This window comes from Heliconius melpomene, chromosome 21, assembly GCF_056956725.1.
Source record: "Heliconius melpomene rosina isolate 202511_hmr_F chromosome 21, ASM5695672v1, whole genome shotgun sequence".
Classification (NCBI taxonomy): domain Eukaryota; kingdom Metazoa; phylum Arthropoda; class Insecta; order Lepidoptera; family Nymphalidae; genus Heliconius; species Heliconius melpomene.
The window spans coordinates 7,174,392-7,192,230 of NC_140409.1; the positions used below are offsets into that span (position 1 = coordinate 7,174,392).

General features: G+C 33.0%; 2 protein-coding genes across 5 annotated transcripts in view; one reads left to right on the top strand and one right to left on the bottom strand.

Annotated features, from left to right (window-relative positions):
• The window catches only part of Ets65A (DNA-binding protein D-ETS-3), a 65,046-nt gene that overhangs the window by 44,246 nt on the left and 2,961 nt on the right, over positions 1 to 17,839 (top strand). For all 4 annotated transcript variants that reach the window (XM_085206311.1, XM_085206312.1, XM_085206309.1 and 1 more), the window contains exons 6-8: positions 14,004 to 14,051; positions 16,804 to 16,993; positions 17,152 to 17,360. In XM_085206311.1, the coding sequence (XP_085062437.1) occupies positions 14,004 to 14,051; positions 16,804 to 16,993; positions 17,152 to 17,360 (447 nt within the window). The remainder of the gene's footprint in view (positions 1 to 14,003; positions 14,052 to 16,803; positions 16,994 to 17,151; positions 17,361 to 17,839) is intronic.
• Positions 6,691 to 13,593, bottom strand: LOC146527086 (uncharacterized). Its single transcript, XM_085206017.1, has 4 exons — positions 13,548 to 13,593; positions 9,104 to 9,220; positions 7,361 to 7,485; positions 6,691 to 7,068 (listed from the first exon to the last, which is right to left on the bottom strand). Exons 1-4 carry the CDS (start codon positions 13,591 to 13,593, stop codon positions 6,829 to 6,831), a joined length of 528 nt encoding a protein of 175 aa, XP_085062143.1. The 3' UTR covers positions 6,691 to 6,828.

Here is a 17,839-nt window from a genome sequence, read left to right on the forward strand (position 1 = left end):
TTATAAATTTAGGTCTAAAAACACATTTAACAGTTAATAAGCACATTTTTTTCCAGAAACACTTTCATCCAAACCCCATTAATATATACTTAGCATGCATTCAATTTCGTCACGCGAGATATGTTCCGTGACACGGGCTTAATTGTTCCTCAATAATACAATGTTATTATAGTGCTTGCCTGACGTTTGATCGGTCCCACCCAAAGACAAACCGCGTTGCTCAAACAAACTTGGCAAACAGGGGTAGGAGACATAAAAAACATCGTACAAATATTCTAAGTCACACGTTTTAGCAAAATAAGTTGACAGGAAGTTGGAGAAATACAGTATACAGCATTTTAAGTTTCTTTTTCTTAAAGAATTTGATATAGGCAATCAGTTTTGAATGGCATATGATTTCACTCAATGATTTTTTTTAGCGTCACACTGTATCTTGTAAATAGCAGGGAGGTTGGGGGAAACCTTGTGTTGAGACTCCGTTCCCCATTTTCCGCCAAATTCTGGAGGGATTGCGTGTTGAGTGGCTGAACTCAACTTGCCGAACTTGCCTCGAGACCACAGCAAAAAAATGAAATTATTTAATTTTTCAATTCCTCGAGTGGGAATCGAACCCACAGACTGTTGTTTTCACAATCACACCCTTTGTTCCTGCGCCGCGCTAAGCTTTCATATTTTATTTTTACGATACATTAAATAACTCCAACTCAAACAATGCATCTAATTAAGAAAACAAAACCAATTTAGCTTATTCATAAAAAATATGAACGATTTCATCCAATACGTCATCCCCAAAACGATCAAAAGCAATTACCAACCAATAATTGTGTGTCCTAATACATAGAAATGTCAAAATTTATCTGCAGGGTGAGCTTTATTGAATCCGTATCCCTGAATCGGGGCAGAAATTGCAATCAAATGGCTAATAGTGTAGGGTCTTTCCACCGGACTCTCTCTCTCTAAGTACACATTCTCATGATTCTTAAGTTCTCAATAATAAGGATTATAACGTGGTAAATATGTTCTTTTTCGATACTATTCTTCCCCATTTTCTGGAACATGGTAATGCAGTAATTATCCATTTATTATCATTTTATTGCTGCAGTAGACGTTGCTCCTTTGTTCTTTTGAATTATTTTACCAAGAATGTTTTTGGAAATCTCGTTGTATAAAGAAAGATAGCAGTTCTTGCTAAGTGAAATAAATATTAACTTATAACTACTTAAGTTGTGATTAGAAAATCTTTTTGAATAAAAACACAATATTTCTTTATTTATGTATTTTTAATATATAAGTAAAGAACCTGCTCCGACTTTGTCGTCAGTTAATTAATTGTAAATAACAGCAATAAATAAAATTTTAAATATATGTTTGTTGTCAATAAAAATGAAGTCGTACTTCATATATGAGTATTATTAACTTTAAATATCGATGGTCCCTAAGCAAAGAATCGAAAGAGAAAAATAGCAAATGTTTTTTATTGAATTACTAATAAGGGTAGTTTTCATTATTTTTTTTTCTATATTTAAAATAAATCGTTGTGTGCCTTTTTTAAACGTATACGTTTATAATCGAAAACTACCCTCATTAGTAGTTCAAAACTGCAATAAAAGAAATTTCCAATTTTTCACTTTCGATATTTTACCTAGGAACCGTAGATACATACCTACCTACTTTTAAAATTAGTCTATTATACATAAAAAAAGACCATTAAAATGGCCAACGATATTGATCGACGGGTGTCTGTGGCGTCATAATTGGAATACAAATTTCTTCTTTGACGCCGCGGCCACGTCGGGAGGGTCGTGATTTGGTCTTTTGTGCGTCACGCATTAACTCCTTCGAGCCTCTGGCTACCCCCTACTTCGTGCAGCCTGACATTTCGATATATACTTTATTACATTGATGAAAGGTTCAAATGCCTGTGACGTTACGGACTATCAGCGACTTTAGGTTTTCGGCAATCGGAATAAGAACTGTTTCGCGTCCGTAAAACGTATCCATGAGGCCAGCCAGTATTGCAGTCATTTTTTGAAATTAAGTTTTACTTAGTTCACATAAGGTTTTGTTTTGATCTGTTGTTATTTAAAGTAGTAGAAAGATTACTGTCGGTAATGGGTGCGTAATTACAGTAGAAAAGCAGACATTACGAGGTTCATTTGGCGAGCAGCGATCACTCGAAGGGGTTCCAAGTGCTTTGGGAATTAGCCTCACACTGATTTCATTTAACTGCAAACATCGTACGTGATACTGGAACACTCTTTCCAGCCACTCGACGCTGATTCGAGCAATTAAGTCGAACGTTAGAGTTAGCGTAGTTTCTTTACTATGTTTATAGTTATTTATTTTAAGGAAAACATTATCTTTTACCTCACTGATAAATATATCTACTATTTATATGCTAGATCAAATTATGTAGCAAGGATATAATAATATATTGCTATCTTGCATATAGCTGGGTAGGCAGAGCGAACCTAGTGGTAAGATATTCCGTTGCCCGTTTTCAGCCAAATGAAGTTTGAGGTCTGTTTAAGATTGACACCAGAGCGGTGCAATGAAAATATAAATTTAAGTAAACATTTAATTTTCCTCGAGTAGGAATCGAACCCACAATCAGTCACATTTACATTCCCTACCCTTCTGATTCAGCGCCACGATGGCCACGACATTAATTTATATATTTCGTCCATATATTTTTTTCTCCTTACTCTCTCGATACTCTCAGAAAAACGGCCCTACAACATATAAAGTAGAAATACATCACAAAATTATAAAATAAATCACACCAGAAAACACTATTGGCTATAGTGGCTCAATAAATTTCATATAGTAGCCTTATAGGGGTAGTTTGTTTGCGGCACAGTGTTGACCGTCGCGGGAGAGCGCCAGAGCGCCCTTGTCAACACCGCGGGGGACTCATATAGTGAATCTTGCGAAAACAGAATGCCAACACTGTTCTATTTTATCTTTGTTATATTTATTACTAGTGGACCCGGACGCGGCTACGCCCGCTTGAACTATACGAATATTCAGTTTTCAACAGAGAGATGCGTTACGCAAGCTCATTTTGGGTGACGTTTTCTAACAACAAACTTTGCAAATGGTTGCTTAGCAACGGCGGATGTTATTAACATGGCGGAATAAATTGCATGTCAAATTAATAAGTATTTTAATATATTGATATATATCGAAAATATTACAAATATGAGAAAAAAAAGTATCCTATGTTCATCCCGAGACCCTCAAGTATCTCTATATGAATATTTTATCACAATTAAATTGGCGGTTTGGCCCTGATTGCGTAAAAGACAGACAGACAGACAGAGTAACTTTCGAATTTATAATATAGGTATGGATGTTGCTTATTGTATAGTGTATTGTGTACTCGTACCTCAACCCTTCCTACAGAACGTTGCGTTTCTATAATTATCGAAACTTGTACATTTATAATTCATAATTTATTAAGATATTTTATTATTTTAATTGAAATATTTATTTAAATTCATATTTTTATTTCTTTGCTCTGGTGTTAAGGCACTCGATACGCAATGACGAAGAATTCGACGGAAAATAGGGAACGGAGTATATTAACACTAGGTTCCCTCTGCCTAACCTGCTGTGTGAGGCTTACAGCGTGAAGCTGATGTTTATTTTTTTTTGATCAAGGCAGAAACATTCAAAAATATTTAAAAACTCATAATTTTAGTTCATATAATAGTTAAAGTTAAAATTATTATCAAATCTCATATATTTTGGTACGACGTGTATTTCCAATCAAGCAAATATGAAATTGTATCATAAAACAATCATGTAACAATTCGTAGCAGAGGTGAGCTCGACCTCCCAATCTATTGCAAATTGAAAATGTAATCACATTTCGTCAATTCCATTTGGTGCAGTCATAACTTCGTTTTGTATTCAGGTGAAAAATTTCTGGGGTTTCCTATTGAAATGGATGGTTTTTATAAGTAACTAGCGGACGCGCGCGGTTTCGCTCGCTTATTTAGGGGTGAATTCTAATAAACCACGAAACACGTGTTCAATTAAATACTTCTAAAAATCTAAATTTCAAATTTAATAAAAATCGGTGCCGATTTAATTTTTTTTCCATACAAACTTTCAACCCCTATTTCACCTCTTTAGTGTTAAAATTTTTCAAAATCCCTTCTTGTTGGATGTCCAGATTCCGAAAGTACACATCTGTCCAAATTATTTTATTTATTAATTTATTATTATTATTCCTTTGTGATTTAAAACTTCATGGTATCCAGCTTATAGCAGGGTAAGCAGAGGGGACCTAGTGTTCAGACACTGCTGACTTTTTCGAGGAATTGCATGTTGAGTAGCGGTATTCAACCCCAGGCTATTGCCTTAGTGCTAGAACGAAGAAATGAAAATATTACCTAATAAATTTATCGATGTATATATTTCATAAAATATTTAAGAAAGTATTAATAAGAATATGAAAACTACCCTTGAAAAATTGTCTACTTCTATAATGTATTCAATATGCTTATTATAATTTTATTTACTAACGTGCGTGAAGCTGATAATTTTATTTATTAACCATAAAGACTTTTTAAATTTTCACTATTACTTTAACAAGTTGCAAATAATTTTATTTGATTACTTTGTTTTTTGCTATTTATCTGTATTTTTGCAGATAAATGTGATTAGGTATATTTTTTGTTTTAAAATAAAATGAAATATGCGATTACTGTGTGCGTTCATGCGAGTGCTATCAATTTAGCGAGCTCAATCATTCGGTGATCGGTGATCAGTAAAAATTTTACCTATTTACATATTATTAGAAATTACTTTGTATATGAAATATTTCACAAATTACTATTACTATTTTAAGCACTTTATGTACTTTCTCTGAGAAAAATTAAGTAAAACTCTACCTACATATGTACAAATGAATAAACATAAGATCCATTGCATTAAAAAAAATTATGAGTAACTTATTAGGTTATCTTAATTTATAGTAGAAAAATATTGGAAATTACTAAAAATAAGTAAAATTTTCACTATACATTGTTTTCTTCATCTTTCAAGTATGTAATGCTTAGGTATATCATATATGCTAAAAAAATAACAATTATATAAAATAAATATCCTACGCTGACTGACATAACCTAATTAAAACATAATTTTATATTATATTAAATATAAATAAAATTCGGCTATATCAAAAATACAGTTTCAGAATTGGGAAAATAACCCGCCCGCCCCAACACAAGTAGTCATTTATCATAATCATCTCGATTAGATCGCGCCTCGCCCTCCAGGGGCGTTTAACTACCCTCCATTTAACAGTTATTTTCAACTTTTTTTTTATTCAAAACGTGTCTTTTGTTAGTGCTTAGTCAACTAAGCTGTTGCTGTGATTCATTTATTTATGAAATTTTAACCACTTACAATAAAATAACGTTCCGGTGGGAATATAAATTTTAATTGATATAAAATTGCATTAAGTTAAGTTTTGGTAGGTAACTGCTATATATATATCAAAAGGTGATTTGTAGAATAAAATAATTCTTGTAGATAGGTTCAGAGAGGCCGTCGTCGCGCAGCGGCACAAGGGTGTGACTGTAACGCGACGGTTGTGGGTTCGATCCCCGCTCGAAGAATGAAATATTTATTTACGTTTATATTTCCCTTTCTTCCCTCTGGTGTCGAGGCAAAGCGCGGCGTTGAGTTCTGTAACTCAATAAGCAATGCCTCCAAAATTTGGTAGAAAGTGGGGAACTGAGCGTCTTAGCACTAGGTTCCCTCTGCCTTTCCTGCTGTATGCGGTATACATCGTGAAGCTGATTTTTTTTTTTTGGTTTCAGAAACTATAATTTTTGTTTTGTCTACATGCACTACTCGAATCAATTGAACATTGTGAATATAATAAGAGGAAATAAATTTTGCCAACTTAATCCAATTAAATATGTGTAATATTTAGTAGAGCAAACAAGAAATCTTTCCTTTTTAGTAAAGATCTTCGTGCTATAAAACTCTACGTTGGAAAATATCCGTCCGTGTAGACATGCACGCGGAACTTATCGCCACCATTTTATCCGAACATATGTATTATTATTAGTTTTTAATATTATTATTTTTTCACCTTCCTGTATTCCGCAAGTAGCAGAGTAAGGCAGAGAGAGCCTAATGTCAAGACACTCCGCTCCCATTTCCTCGAATGGGAATCAAATTTTATTATATTGTATTTATTTATATACACACATTGTGTTTTCAGTGTTGTTACACAACACAAAAAAAAATTAAAAGCAACATCTAAATAAAGAAACCTCTTAATAAACATTAGTCGTAGAGTCCAAGGTGAGACAATACTTTACACCTCAACATCTTCTCACACTGTATAAAGCACAAGTTAGACCATGTATGGAGTACTGCTCTCATTTATGGGATGGTTCTGCCAAGTACCAATTACAGACCTTAGAGTCAGTTGAGAGACGAGCCAGAAGGCTAATCAATGACGGGACTCTTGTTGAAACTCAACTGCAGAGCCTTAGCCACCGGCGTAGGGTTGCATCACTGTCTGTGTTTTATTTTTTAACGAAACGCTTTGAGGCTACATTCTTTATCCGCACTGCGAGAGATTGGAACTCACTGCCGGCATCTGTATTTCCTGTGACATACAATGTGGGGGTTTTCAAAGATAGGGTGAATAGATATCTTCTAGGTAAGCGTGCACCACCAGACTTGATGCGGTCAAACGCAAGACTATTCCATATAAAAAAAAAGAGTAAGTAAGTCAGTACAACAGGTAATAAGAGACAAGTTTATAATAATTGCTTTAATAATTTAATTCGTTATAAATTACAACGCTGTCGGATGGTAAAACTCAAAAGAAAAGTTAACAGGCATATTTAGCTTTGTCTGTAAATAAAATTCATGTATTTGAAATTTATTTATGGTATTTAACATAAGAATATACACTTCGCCTTGACAGTAGTACAACGGCAAACGATTTCTGTAAAACAGGAACTTCAAAGGAACGTACGCCTTCATTACTAGGCACTGTAAAGAATAGTTTATGGTATGCTTCCTCGCGAGTAACTGTCAAGCACAAAAATAAAAAGTTAAATTATTAAGAAAAAAACACGATGTGATAACAGAATAGCGGAATGATGGAAATTTTAAATTCGTTTTTAAATAGAAACACTCTCCCAGTATACTTTAAATCGAAACTAGTTTCGTTTTTTAGTTAAAAATAAATGAATTTCAATACAAAATAAAATATTTATGTATTTAATATACTTATAATAAAAATTACATAATTCTAGCTTTTCGTTTGGCAAGGTAAGCCAAAAGAACTTATTGTAAAAATAGAGCATCTATCCATACTTACATATATGTATGTCACTTGACTCGAATCCCGCGTGGGGAATGTCATGTTAATGACTTTACGTAAATATACCTTCGCTGTTGCATCCGAGGCGCACCAACCAAATTTGTAAACGAAATTTAATTGATCTGTAATTTCAATTTAATATATAACATACTCGTACAACTCTTTGTATATAGTTTTATATATAAAAAAAACAACTTCACGTTGTATCCCGCACACAGAAGGAAACCCAGGGCTTAGACGCTCAGTTCCCCACTTCCTGCCGAATTCTGAAAGCATTGCTTTGCCTCGACACCAGAGCGAAGAAATGGATAGAACATGAAAGTAATTCGTATAAGTAAATAAATGTCAGTATAGTTTAAGCGGGCGGGTCGCTTGTAATTGAATATAATCTATATATATAAAAGGACTTGTCCTCACTGACTGAGGTAAGACGCAAGCACAGCCGTAACCGCTGATGGTAGGAACGTGAAATTTGGACAGATGTTTACTTTCGTATTCTGGACATCCACTAAGAAGGGATTTTGAAAAATTTTAACCCTAAAGGGGTGAAATAGGGGTTCAAAGTTTGTATGGAAAAAAAATAAAATCGGCACCGATTTCTATAAAATTTAAAATTTAGATTTTTAAAAGTATTTGATTGAACACGTGTTTCATGGTTTTCTAGAATTCTCCCTCTAAGGGTGCAAATAAGGGGTTGAAAGTTTGTATGGAAAAATCTAAAAATCGCAACCGATTTTTATAAAATTTGAAATTTAGATTCTTAAAAATATTTCATGGAACACATGTTTCATGGGTTATTAGAATTCTACCCTAAATACGCAAGCGAAGCTGCGCGCGTCCGCTAGTCTATATATATAAAAGGACTTGTCCTCACTGACTGAGGTAAGGCGCACGCACAGGCGTAACCGCTGTGCATAGAAACGTGAAATTTGGACAGATGTTTTCTTTCGTAATCTGGACATCCACTAAGACGGGATTTTGAAAAATTTTAACCCTAAAGGGGTGAAGTAGGGGTTGAAAGTTTGTATGGTTTTTTTTTAAATCGCCACCGATTTTTATAAAATTTGAAATTGAGACTCTTAAAAATACTTCATTAAACACGTGTTTTATGGTTTATCAGAATTCACCCCTAAATAAGCAAGCGAAGCTGCGAGCGTTCGCTAGCATAATATATTGATTGCTGAGAAGCATATTTCACATAGTGAGGTCTTTATAGCATCATATCAACAAGAGCTTGTTTGTAAACTGTACACAGTGATCGATATTGTGTGTTTTATTTATAAACTAACAAACACCTGGTTTATTCGAATGAAAATACAACAAATCTACTGCTCTCAGACTAATACTTAGAACATATAAAAAATTTATATAGTCCAAGAAGCATTATCTTCAGAGAGGCATTATTTTTTTTTTCATTGAATTCAGCCAGAATTCGGAGTATCTTAATACTAGATTCCCATGTTCCCTCTGCCTATCCTGCACATCATTAAAGTGTTATTCTTCTCTACTGAAAAATAAAACTTTCTTAGAAAACGTATAAAAACTTGAATAGGTTTTGGAAAATATAAAAAAGTCGTAGCAAGCGTACAATAACGTAGCTTGATAAGAACATATGGCTTAGTGGCTAGGACAGTTTCCAAGAGGCGCATTTTCAAATCTTGCTATGTACAAAATTTCATACGTATTTTTAGAAAATTATATTTAAGTTCTTAAAAAATCGTATTTCGTCACCTCACATACCTCGAGGTAGTCTCTCATCTGCCACATCGTGATCTTCTTCATAATCTGACCTCAACGCGAACGTTGCCTGATTAGCTGGAATCGCTCTCCATCCACCACATAGCGTCACCACTAAAACTAATAAAATATATTTAATTATATATGTATTAATTCACATTTTCAGCATACATACATACATACAAATAACAATGATAATACTACTTTGTATAAAGAAAAATATGTAATATCCAAATGTAGGCATGTTAACACTATTGACACTATCAGATCAATTTACACTACCACCGATTGAGTAAAATAGACGACTATCATTTGTTTTGCATACTTGAGTAACAATTGTTGATTAATTGTCTTTTGCTTTTACCGTCACGTCCTTTTATTGAAGTGTTTCATATTCTTTTTTTATTATTTTTTTTTCAGCTTCACGCTATATCCCGTAATTTACCAGGGTAGGTATAGGGAATCTAGTGTTGAGAAGTGTTGCCGTGACGTGTTGCGTGTTGAGAATATTTCATTTCGTAGAGCCTCGTTTATTACTTATTTATGCAAACTATTAATAAACTTATATTATGTTAATGTTCATATTTTACAAATATAAACACTATCCAAATGCGTTTGTGGAATTTTGGTCAAATTTATTAATATTAATCAATTTTTACAGGTTCATTTGATTTTTTTCCTTAAATATTAGTAATAAAATAAGTGATGAAGAGATATTAATCTGTCTTCGTAGACAACAAAAGTCTTCTAAAAGAGATATAAACTTAACTGGGTATCGACGTTTAACTTAGTCACACTCAATGTAATTCAAATATTTATAAATCTTATTATCATAATATAAATAGTTTTTAAATAAAACTGTATATTTAAATGAAGAAGTGAGTTCTCAGATGAATCTTACCGTTTGTACGGATACCTCACAATGTATAAGTACAGTGCACAGTTATCCTGTATATTTGAATTATTGATATTAACTGTCTTAGGTACTGGTATAACATTAATATTATGTTAACGACATTAATACAATCAATTATTATCAATTATTCCACAATATAAATTGAATTGCAGTTAGTGAAACGATATGTTGGAAGTATTTTACGCCACTCAGTGAAGTACAACTAACAGGATCCCCACCAGACCCAGGTAATTTAGTGGAATTCTATTATCTAGAGTATTGACACTGGTAAGAGACTTAATGGTGTCTTCGTTAAATTGATGAGGAGTTGAAACATCAGTATAGCTGAACGTTTTGCCGTACACATTGCAATGCTGGTGCCGACGCTGTTCTATTGCAGCTAAAGGTGTGTTTTACAAACAAAGAATGGAAAAAAGAAGAATGCTGTGACCTCTTTGTAGGATATATTGAGTCAGTTTAAATGCGAATGCGATGCGAATTCGCAAAGAAGAGATATAGAGAATGGCAGATACAGAATGGATGTTACAGTAAAAAATGGTTGAAGCGGTTTGGTTACATCGAAAGAATGAGTACGGCAAAAGAAATTTATGAAGTAAGAGTGAGTGGTGAGTGAGAGCCTAGATACCCCGCTAGGGATAAATCGTGAAGTTAATTAAAATATTTTTTTCCGCTTTTTTTTTAAATATTTTTTTCTATCATATAACTCTTGAAAATATTTCTTAATTATTTTTTTTTTATTTTTTAACCAATTATAGAAGTTGTACATAGTGAATATATATTTGGAGATTGCAAACGACGCGATATACATTTTTTTGTACACGTACATAAAGATCATCTGGAGGTTTTGGGAAAAATTATAATTAGAGTAAGTTATTAAGTATCTATTGAAAATGAACAATGACCGAATTTATATTAAAAAGCATTATTTTTTACGTTATTTTAGACACAAATTAAATTAATTTTAAAAAATATATATTTATTTGAGGTCAGCTGTGGCCCAGAAGCACAATGAGTGATTGTAAACGTGACAGATTGTGGTTTCTTAAAGGAAATTAAATATATGATATTTTAATTTCTTCGCTCTGGTTTTGAGGCTAAGCGTGGCCTTGAGTTCCGCTCAATGCACAATACCTCCCGAAACTTAGCACTAGCCTCTGCCTACCTTGCTATAACGACATAACGCGTGACGCAAAAAAATCTATGTATATTTTTTAGTGCGCAAAACCCGACCAAATTGAAAATTAGAAATCCAATATTCTTTCTTTCACACGTTTTTACAAAATCGATGTAAGTATAGAAACTAAATCAGCATACATTTTTACAGGGTTGGTTAAATATCCGACGAATGCCTACATGCATAATACTACGAGGAACGTCTTACGAAAGTGATCTTTTTCGCAGTACAATGTTTAATTTTCAACTATGCGTTCCACGTATAACCTACTGTCATACTCGAAGAAGATATAGATATTACTTTTACGAATGGTATTTACCTCGAGATATGGTTGGCGGTATGAACTGGGATATCTACTTTTACGGCCCGATTACTTTTAAATGGCAATAACTTATTTTTTAAGTAATTTAGAGGTTTCACAATAGTTAATAGATATTGCAATTTGTTTCATTCCATCTAAGACATTATATTGTTATTATTATTAATGTATCAATTATGAAATTATGTTTTAAAGGACTTAACGAAACGTAAGTAAAATCTGTAACGAAAGAAAAGCGAATAAATAACCCTTCAAATGAGCAGGTTATTTTATTTTTCGTAAAACAGAAAATGAGGACCAAAGTACCTATATACTTTTTATTATCTTTTTTTTACATAAACACAATTTTACCTTAATCTGTCTAGTTACGAATGAATTATGAATTGTATAAAATTACACCAATATTTAAGCCTTATTAATTTGCGTAATGCTATCTAAAATTATAACTAGAGGAAAATCGTCCAGTGAGGCCAGCCGTGACGCAGGAGCACAGACTGTAAACTAATACTGAAATGAAATATTCGATATTAAAAAGCGGCGTTAAGTTTCGCCATTCAACAATAAAAACTCCACAAACAGTATCCGCACTCCCCACGGATCTTAACACTGCCTATCTTGACACGTGACGAACGAAACGAGCAAAACAAAAAATAATAAGTATAAGATTTTCCCTTCGTTGACACTCGGCTGCCATAAGCATTGCAGCATTTATGGCATATTCAAATCTATTAGTCACAGGCACGATTCGTTAAGGCTCCCTACTTTATAGCCCAACAGTAATACAAGTATCATTAACTATTACTTTATTATAATATTAACAAAGCCGCGAACAGTACTCGGGGGGCCCTTTTGTTTCTATTTCAATATACAGTTACATATTAACATCTACTTCTGTTATTTGGAATTTGAAAGATTTAAGTCTTTATTTGGATGCAATTATAACTATTTTCGTCTGAGAGTTATATTTTTATTTCTAGAGAAGGACTTGATTATTGTTTCAACGATTTCCATGGCCATTGTGAATTCAATGGATAATTACTAAACAAAATGTTCAAAATAAAATTCGAAAATATCATACCTTTTTATATAGGTAAAAAAACGGTCCTTGGGTATTAAAAATAACTAGGTAGGTACTTCAGTCCTCAACCAATAATTTCAATCAATTTGCTTATAGTTTCGTAATTAAATATTGATTCAATGCAATTTAATAGCAAATAGTATTTTGAACACAAAACTTGTGTCTATCAAACTGTGTACTTCTTCACTTATCCAAAATTATCATTCTAGTGTAGATAAAAACAGTAAATTGTAAAAGTTATCTACATAAAGAATTCGAAAATACCAATAAAATTGTTTTTATGCGAATGTGGTTCTAATTCTCATGACCATAAAATATATTAAAAGTAAAACACATTACTTGGTCCACCATTCCACGATCGGTGGCCAGTATTATCTATGCTAATTCAGAGGGCTGCACGTTGAACTCATTACGCCTGCTTTAAATGCAATCTATGCACTGAATCTGGCTTTTTTCGGTTTTGTTGTTTATTTGTTGTCAAGGCTACAACTATCTTTATAGCCTAGATACCTCTAGATAAGAAAAATGTTTTCTTCACAAAGCAGTCAATCCGGGATGACGATTTTTTTTTCATAGCATATATTGATATAAATGCTTTTAATTAATAATAATATTGTTTTTTAATTTAATTTAGGTAAAGCTATGTTTACTAAATTGGATACATAAATATGATAAAATTATTAGTATCGGATTCTGCACGGTCTACAATTACTCATAATATTGAAAAAATAAAAGTAGCATAATATCACAAAATAATGCAATAGCTAAAGATAATATATTTTATGCTTTTAAAAAGCATAAAAATAACAATAAACTACAAAAAATTAAACTATAAATCTTTAAAAGTATAGCATAAAATCATTACACGAACTGTAGGTTTAGATCATATTTGCCTTTTTCACGTTGTAACTCTTGTAGCTCTCAACGCGGATGCTATTTGATTGATTTCCTGTCACATACGGTAGAGAGACCTAATAACTCCAGTTACTGAGAAGATCAGCAACATCGTATGAATCTTTGTAGAATTATAGCCAAAGTAAAAACGCGTGGATAATTATGACCCACCCCTATGACTACGGGTTGAGTATAAAATAAGAACTGCTATCAGTACCAGAGTCGTAGAGTAAGTTTTTGTAGCAATATTTTGACCAGGCAAGTTCAATGTTACTTTATGAAACTCACACCAATGTAAAGCTCAGCTTTGATCTGTTGACCTTTGATCTTTGACCTTGTGAAAGAATAAAAATTAAAATAAACTGTATAGAAAATATATTTATATTTTAGAACATAATAGCTATATTTATATTATTTAATAGTGGAATGATCGTATTATAAAATGTAAAGTAGATTTAAGTAATTATTTTTAATTTTAAAATAATAGAATGAAATAATTTCAATCTTACCTTCTCCTTGCAGATCCATACCAGATGTTTGGTCCTACAAGCAGTCGTCTGGCAAATTCAGGTAAAAAAATACATTCAAAATGTACTGGAAAAATAAATTATGTTTTTCAAGTAAAAGAAACTCACCAGGGCGACTAAGCAAACTAGTGGGTAACACGCAACCACTTTTAGATGGATTTGATAGCGTCCATGTGGGAACAGAGTTCATGTGTATATCACATACAATATACGAGTAAATTATCTGTATAGATCGACCCTTGTATAAAAGTCAAATGTTAATAGGGCAACAGTGATTGTAGGGTTATGATATTACCACCTGGGGTAATAAATTAATCAACATCGATTATTTGATATAATCGATTGTGTTCAGAGTTTAAGTGTTTTAACATGATAGATAAAAATAATGTATAAGAATATTTTTTTTGTATTATTTTTTTGTATCCCACACATAGCAGATTTAGAGAACCAGGGAACTTAGTGTTAAGACACTCCGTTCCTATTAAGACACTTCCGTTGCCCGCCTTGTGCCCAATCCTGACTTACTTCTATGAATGAAACATTTATTTATATACTACTTTGAATTAAATAAGATGAACTTAACAGGATGACAAATTTTAAATTGATATTTTTTTTAAATTACAAATCAGGATACAATAAATAATGTATTTTTTTGTAAAAAAATAACTTTCGTGCACATTCCAACCCCAAAAACTGTTGTGAAATTAAAAAAAACTTACAAATGAATATAAATTACCTTAGCCAACGCTACAACTACCGGCTGCAGCATATAATTACATTACTTAGCTTAGTCAGTAGACACGCGTGCATTTCGTGAGACAGTCACAGCACGTGGCGCTGCGTAATTGCGAGCCTTTCCCACGCCCTTATCTCACCTGTGACCGACGTGGGCGCAGGAACTGGGGGGGCCGGGTGGCAGTGCCCATACCAGAATATTCCTGTGCCCACGTCGGAGAAAATAGAGTCATTGTGACTAAAATAAATTCATATTTCATTCATATTATATATTCATATTTAACTATGAACGGTATCTAACTGGTGTTGACTGATGAAAGTTGAACCCGCAATCTTTGCGTAATATAATATGGACATCGTCTTAAAAATCACAGTTATTCAATAATAATACATATTTAATTAACGTAATATTAAAATATTTAATTATCGTATAAAACTTGCTTACCCTACTGCATGCAAGGTAGAGTGTGAACCTAAAAAAAATCAGCAGTAACATAAAAGTTATTTTAGTAATGGCAATGTATAGTACAATAGATGATAGCTTTACGTACAATTAATTGCAAGTCGTAAAACCGATGAGGCTTAGCAGACAATGCCTCAAGCTCCCAGTGAGGCGAGAGGCGAGCGCAAACGTTGTGACTTCGACATAATCGATTGGGTATAAATCACTGGGATGCTACGCTCGTGTGACCTGACCGCCTCTTATAGTGTACGCAGAAAAGATAATATTAACAACGAATAATTTCACGCTTTCACGCTAATCACGCTGCATCCCGCGCACCTTAATTATTTTTCAATTATTTTTTCTTTTAGTATTAAAAGTAATATTAATATTAATATTATTATTAATATAAGTATTTATATTAGTATTGTTTATTTAATATGAACGCCTTAGGTCTAATAAATATCTCTACAGTTGAAATGAGATGTAGAGTCTTATCTACATGAGACTTATAAAATATGCTTGACATTTCACGAAGTTGGCATAAACATTTCTATTTATATACCTATATGGAAAATGCCTGACTAAACAAACGTTTTGTAAAAATTCAATTTTACTTGAACAAACCAAATTAATGAATGAAACTTAATGATTAATAATCTATATATTAGTATGTGAAATAAAAAATTTAAACAACACGGATCGAGGAGTAGAATAGGCACGCACAGTCATAATTTATATCGAAAAAAAGATTAAATTAATAAAATAAATATAATGCACATTACCATATTTCGATGGTATTTATTTACGTTTATATTTCCATTTCTTCGTTCTGGTGTCGAGGCAGAGCGTGGCGTTGAGTTCTGTCACTCATCACGCAATGCCTCCAGAATTCGGCAGAAAGTGGGGTACGGAGTATCTTAACACTAGATTCCCTCTGCCTATCCTGCTGTCTGCGGGATACAGCGTGACCATATTTGAATATCAGATTATGTTAGCATGTTTCTTTTTATGAAAAAGTAATCAAAATTCCACCTTAATATTTATATCTATCGATCGATTTTGAAAATGAAAATCACAACAAATATTTTTTTGCTATCAGTACTTGGTTACAGCTGGGCGAGTTCGCCTCAAGTCGTGCGTATTCAGAACATAGCCGCCCAATATCGCAACATGCGGGGCCAACCCTACACATTATACTTTTCGTTTCGCTAAGTACCTATAGGTCCTATAGAATACGCGTTACATTAGTTTAGATGTTTGTCAGCTATGAATAAATGTTTTTTTAAACATTTCCAGTTACTATAAATAATAATATAAATCGTAGAAAAATATCTGTGTGTGATATTAAAGTTTTTAGTAGGAATACCTAGTAAATCGACGCCTTATGAAAGTTAGATAACTAGAATTTGCAAATTATAAGGAATCACTATAGAACTTGTCTTTTGCAAAAGCAGAAGTTAAAGTAATTATAAGTTAGTTTACTTTCGTTTTAAGAGGTGAGATGAAGAAATTAAACTTTCAGCTTCAGCTTCTTCTGATTTCTATACAACCCTTCTTTTATATATTAAAAACATAAAACAATCTGTTTTAATTAATTACAGCCATTTATTCGCAGGATCTGGTCAGATACAACTTTGGCAATTTTTATTGGAGCTGTTGAGTGACTCCAGCAACGCAGGTTGTATCACATGGGAGGGGACTAACGGTGAATTCAAACTGACCGATCCAGACGAGGTGGCCCGCCGGTGGGGAGAACGCAAGTCCAAGCCCAACATGAACTATGACAAACTTAGCCGTGCTTTAAGGTAACAACAACGCGAAATGCAAACTGGAATCGTTTTGTTGATAGGCATTGCGATGTTTGGGTACCCACTTTTGCTAAGCGCTTTTCTTGCCTTGCGATATTACTAATATGGTTATATTTAATTTAATCTTATTTTTTAATAAAGCTAAATTTGTGCAGATATTACTACGACAAGAATATTATGACGAAGGTGCATGGTAAAAGATATGCGTACAAGTTCGATTTCCAAGGGCTAGCTGCGGCCACTCAGCCAGCGGCCAGCGACCCAGCTTATAAGTACCAGAGCGACTTGTTCATGAGCTCTTACCACCACTCTGCTAAGCTATCTTCTTTCATGGCTCCACATGCAGCTATGCCGACTTCGACAGGTAAAAATTGTTTTTTTTTTTATCACTATTTCTATTTTATGCGTTAAAACTATGCGAATTTACTTCGTGTGCTATGCTACGAAAGTTATTTCACAAATAATAAATTATTATTGCCCTTTTAAAAAAATTGATCACGCCTTACTGTTATTATCAATCTACAATTAATGATGACAAATTAATACTAACTTTTTATTGAGATCGGAATCAAATAACAATAATTAGTGTAGTTGCTGATATCGTTCTTTACATTCCAAGCATAAAAGAGAATTAGTTGACGCCGTTAAAAATAATGTAGAACATAAATACATAGAATAATATTTTTTGCAACGTCGCACAGTAATTTGAAAGAATAAATTACATAATATTTAACCTTCTCTTCTTGAAAAGTAGCAGCTTTTGAGCGTAAAAGCCTTTTTTGGAGAAAAATCCTTAAAATCGAAGTATAAATAAGAAGTAATATCATGCACCCTTCAACAGCA

What these genes read in the sequence shown, in the direction of transcription:
- LOC146527086 (XM_085206017.1), bottom strand. Translation starts at nt 13,593, where the DNA reads ATGTTGCTGATCTTCTCAGTAACTGGAGTTATTAGGTCTCTCTACC. An exon ending in AGTTATTAGGTCTCTCTACC is followed by an intron (nt 9,221 to 13,547) that starts GTATGTGACAGG and finishes ATATTTTATTAG; the next exon opens with TTTTAGTGGTGACGCTATGT. An exon ending in AGATGAGAGACTACCTCGAG is followed by an intron (nt 7,486 to 9,103) that starts GTATGTGAGGTG and finishes TTGAAATTACAG; the next exon opens with ATCAATTAAATTTCGTTTAC.